Raw genomic sequence first — 7,901 nt, 5'->3', positions numbered from 1 at the left:
GGGCCCCGCCAGCCCTGGGGACTCCAGTCCCTTGGCTGGACTCCGTGGGGGGACGCAGGCGGGCAGCTCCAGGGTGGACAGTACCACGGTGCCCCAGGGCCCTGGGTCCAGGCTGGAGGCGCAGAAGGGCGAGCCCACCCATCTCTGTGGAAGAGACACAGAGTGAGGCGGGGACACAGGACAGCAGGGGGGACACAGGACAGCAGGGGGGACACAGGACAGCAGGGACAAGACAGCAGGGGGGGAGAGAGCAGATCAGGACCACGACGGCCCTCGTCCATCAGGTCCCCACCTCTGTCCTGCCCACTCTGGGCCTCAGTGTCCCCACCCATCGTGGGCAGCTCCTGCCCTCAGTAGCCTGCTCAGTCACGGTGGCCCTGAGGCCTGGGCTCTGCTGGGTGCAAGGACAAAGTTCCCAAGTCCCTGTGACAGGGGTCGGAGGCCTGGACAGACCCCTCTCTGTCCCCCCTCTCTGTCCCCCCCTCCGTCCCCTGTTCTACTTCCTCCTTGACCATCCACAAGCTCCACGTTCTCCTGTTTATGTGTCCCCATTAGAGGGGACACTCAGCCCCTGCAGAAGCCTCACCTTCTGTGTTCATGCACACAGCAGGTGCACAATAAGTGTTTATGAACTAATGAGTTGAGTGAATCAATGACAAAGCCCTTGAAGTGCAGGTGACAGGGACACAGAATCAATGGGACAGTTGGGCCTCAGGGGAGAAGTAGGCAGGTCCCAGGTCCCTCCCTCCCCGCTCTGGGACCCCACAGCTGCACCAGGTAAACAGCAGGAGCTCAATCAGTGCTCTAGGTCGTCTGGCTCAGCTGGAGCCCGCAGGCTGCCCCTCCCCCCGTCACCACATCCTGTCTTTGGGCCCCTCCTGGGGTGCGGAGGGTGGCAGAGGGTGCTGGGCAGGAAGGGGTGACAGCAGGATCCCCTCCCTGCCCACCCAGGTCGGGGCGGGGAGGGGAGGCTCAGGCCAGTGCCTGTCGGGAGCCCGTGGGTCTGTCTCTGAGCTGGGAGGCCTGGGGGCCCGTCCGGGTCTGGTGACAACACACGCTGTTGCCCTGGGAACTGGGACGCCCAGGCCGGGCTCCAGGTCCCACGGGGCCACGACACTCCGGGCCCACAGGGCGGCCAGGGTCCAGACGGAGGTGGGGATCTGGGAGGGGCTCGCTCACCTTGAAGTCCCCACCGTGGCCCTCGTACAGGGGCTGGAAGAACCGCTTCGGGCTGGGCACGGGCGCCCACACCTTCTTACACAGCCTAAGGGGACAGAGACCACCAGAGGCTGTGACCGCAGCCAGAGGGTGGCCCCGACTTGTCCTGCAGGAGACGCAGCCCCTCCAGGACAGTCCTGCCCCCCCCCAGCCTCTGATTCCGCCTCCGTGAAGCGGGAGCAGGGGGTCTCCGGCCTCTGGCAGGTTCCTGAATGAAGAGGTTTTCGTGTGCTGTCCCTTCTGAGCCTCCACTTCCAGGGAGGACGGGAGGGGCAGCTCCACAGGGCCAGGGCGGGACCACCTAGGTGCTGGGTGCTGGTCCCCCCGCCCGTAATCCCAGCAGCTCGGGAGGCTGAGGCAGGAGGATCGCGAGTTCAAAGCCAGCCTCAGTGAGGCCCTGAGCAACTCAGTGAGACCCTGTGTCTAGATAAAATATAAAAGGGCTGAGGACGGGGCTCAGTGGTGGAGCGCCCCCAGTTCAATACCAGGTACCAAAAAACAGAGCAAACCTCTGGTTAAGCAGAGGGGGTGGGGGAGGGGTGCTCATGTCACTCCACCTGGCAGCCAGCCCCCGGGTGCTGCTCAGGGTTCAGAGCTTAGAACCCAGCAGACAAGGTCACAGCTGTGAAGAGCACAGGGTCCGTCCTGCCCCTGCTCCAGCTGTGTGGCTTTGGGCAAGTTCCTTGACAGCTCTGTGCCTTGGCCTCTCTGTTTGTAAAACAGGGGTAACTGCGGTGTATCGGCTCGTGGGCTGCCGTGGGTGACGTGGGTGCTCTGCACGGCGTCCGGCGCGTGGTGAATGTGAGCTGGCCATTAGGATCTCCATCATGGTGACAGGCCCGTCCCCCAGCCCCGGGGAGGGTCTTGCTCAGAGGGGCCATGGCCCATCCCCCTTCCCTGCTGAGGACCCCAGCCTCACCTCCAAGGCAGGTGGACCTTCAGGCCCAGGAAGACAAGGACGGGGCCCAAGATGACCAGCAGGAGCAGCAGCAGCAGCTGGGGGGGCCCCCAGCCTCCCCTGGACTCTGCAAAGGAAGGCAAATGACCTCATCTCCGCCTGTCATCCCAGCGGCTCGGGAGGCTGAGACAGGAGGATCGCAAGGTCAAAGCCAGCCTCAGCAACTGAGCGAGGCCCTCAGCAACTGAGTGAGGCCCTGAGCTGGTACCAGGAGGGGGTCGTCCACTCCGGGGTCACACCTACCCTCCGGCGGGGTCTGAAAGATGACGGGGTCGCTCCACTCACTCCAGGTCCCCCGGAAGGAGGAGCCTGGCTGGGGCCCCGCCCGCACCTGCAGCTCGTAGCTGGAGCCCTGGCGGAACTCCAAGGGCAGGAGGGAGACGCTCCTTGAGTCCACTGAGACCAGCTTTGTCACCGGGCTCTGCGGGGCAGAAAGGACGCTCCGGTCAGGGTTCCCCGGGGGCCAGCCCCTGCCCCTCGCAGAACCGCCTTTTGGCAGCCCCCCGTGGAGGGGGCTGGGGTCTCCTCTCCTGCAACAGGCATCAGGCTCCGGGCCAAGCTGGCCACTCTCAGCAGGGCCTGGGCCTTGGCTGGTGGACTCCCTAACTCTGCTCTTCCCCGGAACTCTCCGGTGCAAAGGGCACCTGTGAAGCCTCCACATTGGGAACAGCTGGCTCTCTAACCCTGGGCCTGCCCTCGGATATGTCTGGGACTCTCCAACTATGGCTCTTCTCAGCAAAGTGGGAACCTTGCAGAAGGTTCCAGAAGGTTCAGGAAGTTTCCGAAACCTCCTCTATTCTGGTTGCATGGGTGGGACCTGGGGAGGAGGGGAGGAAGCAGGGTCAGGGAGGGAGACGGGGAGGGGGTCTCCCCCCACCAGGGAGAACTCAGTGGTGCCTGGGGCTGCAGAGCTCACCTGTCACTCACACTCCCCGTCTCACACCTGGCTGCTCCCTCCCCAAGCCAGGCCACCCACGGGGTCCTCACCCGAGCCCAGGGGTCCCCGCGGTTCCTGTACTGCAGCTCATACTGCATCCTGCCCCTCAGCGCGTAGAAGTCAGGCTCTTCGTAGTCAGAGCACCAGGAGACGTTGTAGTGTCCCGAGAAGGTGACCGTCACGTTGAAAGGAGGAGCCGGCTTGACTGAGGGGAGACGCCCAGAAAGATAAGGCAGGGTGGGACTTAGCTGCAGCCCGGAAAAATCTGGAGGCCTCCAGAAGTCCCCTCCCTCTCCCTGGCCATCGCCCGCAAGGCCAGGGTCAGCAACCCCAGTGACTCTGGGCACAGCCCTCCCCGCCTCTAGGTCTCCGCTGCTCAGACCAGGCGAGGGGTACAGCCTGGGCGGCCACGGGCAGGTGTCAGTCAGAACTGGGGACACAGGTGTGAGGTGATGGAACAGAAAGGGCTGTTCTTGGGCTTAAAAGGGATAGCCAGGACCCGGGCCCAGGCTGGCCAAGTGGAGGAACCCACACCAGGATTGTCTAAGTATTTCCAGGAAAAAAACAAAACAAGACGCTGTAAAACCTGGGAATCTAGACGATCCTGTGAAATCACTCCAGTTTTGTTTGGTTTTGTTTACTTTGTGGTACCGGGGACTGAACCTGGGGCGCTCAACCCCTGAACCTCGTCCCCAGCCCTTTCCATGTTTTATTTTGAGTCAGGGCCTCCCTACATTGCTGAGGGGCTCACTCAGTGGCTGAGGCTAGCCTCCAATTTGCGATCCTCCTACTTCAGCCTCCTGACTCACTGGGATCACAGGTGTGCACCCGGCCCACAGGACAATGATGACGGCTCCTCAGCCTGGAGCTGCCCTGCTGCTCTGTGCTGGGCAGGCTGACCCCACGGGGGCCCTGTGAGCTTGGCTCAATGCCCTCCGCACCCCGGGTGAAGGTCAGAGCTGTTCCCGTTCTCCATCCCAGTTTGCCTGATGAACTTGGTCAGGACCCGGCCTTACAGTCCTGCCCCGTGTAAGGGAACCAGTTTCCATCCCTGGGGCCTCACTGTCCTGGGGACCATGCTGAACAGCAGAAGGTGGTGACTGCAGGGGACCAGGAGACCAACTGTCAGCCTCTGAAGCCGCAGCCCTCCTCTGCCCCAGCTCTGCACCTCCAAAGGCCACTTGTCCTCCTGGCCCCTTCTGAGCCCCCAGCTCCTAGGACAGAGCCTGGGGCACGGCGACCCTCCATGAATACGTGTCACGTTAACAAACGGCCCTTTGAGGGCTTCCAAAAGGGGACTCCAGCCTGCTCAGGTCTGAAGCACCCTGGGGGCGCCAACCTGGGGGGGGGGGAAGAGCAAGCTTTACCCCCCCCCCAGGGCGCTTCCTTGTTGGGCACAGAGAGGTCCTCATACTCTTCCCCTCCCCAGGGTGGCTGGGGACCGGTCCTGGGCGAGTGACCTGCGCTGAATGCCGAGGTTCAGTCCAGGGTGACAGCAGGTGACTGGAACTGCCCGGCGCGTGCCCAGGATGCTTGTGGGTCTGGGGTCCTCAGGGGGCTCAGCGCAGGGGGCCCGGGCCCCAGGAGGAGGGAGGAGGCCAGGAGGGGGAGGCAGGAAGTCACCTCCTGCCCCTGGGCCCCGCTGGCCTCAGACCCTGAGAGAACTGCAAACCTGGAGCCACCCAGCAACGGGCAGTGGCCACCTCCCGGCCACCCGGCCCCCTGACCTCCCCTCTGCTCCTGGGGCTGCGGGGGATGGGCCAGCCAGGCGTGTGCCGGGACCTCACCTCTCACTGTGAGTGTGCATGTGTGTGCTGGTGCGGGTGTGTAAGTGGGTGTGTGAGCGTGTGAGATCGTGTGCGTGTGTGACAGCTCAGGCTTCTGTGTCCCTGCCTCCTAGGCCGGGGCTTGGGGAGATGTGGTGGGTGTGTCTGGGTGTGCAAAGCCTGGCTCCCGCCCTCTGTGGTGAACCGCCCGCAGGGCAACCTGACCCGGAGCATGAACCCCAGACATGGTCACACACACAAGCCAAGGTTGCCTTCCAGACCCTTCTCTGGCCCCGCCCGGCCCTGGGCTTGGGGACACAGGACACAACAGCCCTCCTGCTCCAGCCCCAGGAAGGGGAGGAACCAGGTGGGACCGTGACCTCCGCCGGCCTCTGTGCTCTGTGCGGACAGCATCCCGCGGGCTGGTGGTGGAAGGGCCTTCTCTCTGCTCAGGGGGAAGCAGCCCCAGGTGACCCACACCTTGTCCAGAGTCACACCGATGGGCAGGGCCCAGCCAGGACCAAAGCCCGGGTGTCCCGGGTCCTGGCCCAGCTCTTCCCAAACCTCCAGGGCTCCTCATAGGGTCAGCCGAGGCCCAAGCCTCGCACAGCCCATCAGCCCCTAGTGACAGGGCAGGACCCTTGGGTGGGGACCCAGGACAGGCCCTTTCCAATGGAGCGGACAGCGGCTCCGGGCGGGAGCATGGGCCCAGCTCCCCTGGTCCCCACCAGGGCTGGGCGCTCACTGCGGTCACCTGGTCCCCAGCAGGCCGGGCACTCACTGTGCTCAGCCAGGATGAAGGTGCCGCACTCCCAGGAGGAGTTGCCGGTCGGGTCTGTCACGTTGACGCTGAAGACGTCATCGGGCATGAAGTGGAACACGTCCATGTGGCACGTGTACTTCGCGTGGGTGGCATTGTGGCCGGATCTGTGGAGGCTGCAGGAGGTGACCTCGTCCCCCAGTTCTCCGTACTGGTCTTGCCTTCGAGGAGACAGAGGCCGGTCATGGCTGGAGGCCTGGGGCCCAGTGCTCAGGGCCAGGTGCCCCGAGCTCCCGGGGAGGCTCCCCACCCCTGCGGCAGCCCTGGGGGGCTGTGTCCAGGCTGGGCTTTGGCACCCCCAGGGGACCCGCAGCACACACCCCATTCGGGGCCCATCTTAGAAATCTGGGCCACTCTCATTTGGATCAATCTAAATCTGTCCCTGTCTGTCCCAGCACTGGGTTGCAGTCCCGTGGGAGGGGACCGAATACCCAGGGAGGACTGTGTCCAGGACAAAGGGCATCTTTGAGCCTCATCCCCTGTCCTGGGTGGGCTTCTGGGGAAGCTGGTCGGGTGGGATTGGGAGGGATCTGGTGTTTTAACTCCCACTGGGCAGAAGCGATGGGTTCTGAGGGATGCATAGGAGTTCACCAGAGAGTTACATCCCCACCCACGTGCTCAGTGTCTGAACAGGACCGTCCTCTAGGACCATCTGCAAGGTGGGCGCTGGAATCCCAGCTTGCGGGGTCTTTCTTGGAGTGAGATGGCTGAGTGGCCCCCAGGACACGGCCACTGCTCTGGTCATCACGGACCTACCTGCTGAGCTGGGTCTGTGGTCTCCTTGGTCCAGACCCCTGAACCCTGCAGGAGCCCTGAGCAGCGTCCCCAGGGCCACTTACCAGGTGAGAGTGAGCGTGCCAGGGTGGAGACTCCACGTCTCCAGGACGCAGGTGACTGTCTCGAGGTAGTCAGTGTAGCACACGAGATCCCGGCAGCCCCAGCCTGCAGGGTCGGGGACACGGGCTGTAGGGGGACTGGCCGCTGGAGGATGAGGTGAGGCAGCCCCAGGGCCGGGACGAACATGGGGACCCAGGGACCCGGTGAAGTAGGCCCAGGACACAGGGATCTGTGTCACCGGGGATTCCTGGGTTCGTGCCGACGTCCTGAGGCTGGCGTGGTGACTCGGCTCTCCTGATGTGAAGTATCTGAGACTAAGCTGTCCCTGTCTTAGCACCTGTGTCTGGCCCCTGGTCACTGTCCCTCCTTTAGGACATGCCACTCAGGTCCTGAGCCCCAGATGCAGGGTGGGCTGAGCCAGCACAGACCCTGTCATCCCGCAGGAGGGTCAGGACCTCATGAAGTCACCCACAGCCTTGCAGACGAAGCCTCAAAGTCCCCGCCAGGAGGGGACCTCAGAGTTACAGCCGCGGAGCCCGCAGGACGTGACCCCTGGGTGATGTGGCCCTGCTCCCAGGGGGAGGAAACCCAGAGCACCTGGACCTTGGCGCAGAGATCTGCGTCCTCCCGCTGCCCGGGGACACGGCAGCAGGGCCAGGCGGTCCCAGCAGATCTGCCTGGAGATTCAGCATCCGCCCAGCAAAGTCACGACCCTCCCACCCTCGCTCGCACCCTCGCATCCAGGCCCCTCAGGGCGGAAACGCTGACGAGTCTGACCAGAGAAGCCCCATGGTCTCTAGTCTGTATGATGGGACGTCACTGCCAACGCGTCCTCCCCACAAGTGCTGAAGCTGCTTCCCCAGCCCACTAATGAGGACCCTGGAGGTGGGGGCATAGGCCGTCCCCTCCTGGTCAGAGAAAGGTCCTTCCTTCCTTCCTCACAAACCCACTCCCACTGTGGAGTTGAGGACGCAGGCTCCCAGGCTAGACCTCACCTCTGGGTCCCAGGCTAGACAGCACCTCTGGGTCTCAGGCTAGACAGCACCTCTGGGTCTCAGGTAGACAACACCTCTTGGTCTCAGGCTAGACAGCACCTCTGGATCCCAGGCTAGACAGCACCTCTGAATCTCAGGCTAGACAGCACCTCTGGGTCCCAGGCTAAACAGCACCTCTGGGTCCCAGGCTAGACCTCACTTCTGGGTCCAGACTAGACCTCACCTCTGGGTCCCAGGCTAGACAGCACCTCTGGGTCACTTCTGGGTCTCAGGGTATACAGCACTTCTGGGTCTCAGGCTAGACCCCACTTCTGGGTCCCAGGCTAGACACAGCACCTCTGGGTCCCAGGCTAGACAGCACCTCTGGGTC

At 63.7% G+C, this 7,901-nt stretch overlaps 1 protein-coding gene across 1 annotated transcript in view; it reads right to left on the bottom strand.

Moving 5' to 3' along the window:
• The window catches only part of Il21r (interleukin 21 receptor), a 33,895-nt gene that overhangs the window by 2,899 nt on the left and 23,095 nt on the right, over window positions 1–7,901 (bottom strand). The window contains exons 5-11 of the mRNA XM_048790076.1: window positions 6,539–6,641; window positions 5,661–5,860; window positions 3,164–3,318; window positions 2,420–2,597; window positions 2,138–2,243; window positions 1,180–1,264; window positions 5–144 (exon numbers count right to left, since the gene is read on the bottom strand). Coding sequence (XP_048646033.1) covers window positions 5–144; window positions 1,180–1,264; window positions 2,138–2,243; window positions 2,420–2,597; window positions 3,164–3,318; window positions 5,661–5,860; window positions 6,539–6,641 — 967 coding nt within the window. The remainder of the gene's footprint in view (window positions 1–4; window positions 145–1,179; window positions 1,265–2,137; window positions 2,244–2,419; window positions 2,598–3,163; window positions 3,319–5,660; window positions 5,861–6,538; window positions 6,642–7,901) is intronic.

This window comes from Marmota marmota, unplaced genomic scaffold, assembly GCF_001458135.2.
Source record: "Marmota marmota marmota unplaced genomic scaffold, marMar, whole genome shotgun sequence".
Lineage (NCBI taxonomy): Eukaryota > Metazoa > Chordata > Mammalia > Rodentia > Sciuridae > Marmota > Marmota marmota.
Note: the sequence above shows the minus strand (reverse complement) of the source record. Positions and strands in the feature narration are given on the sequence as shown.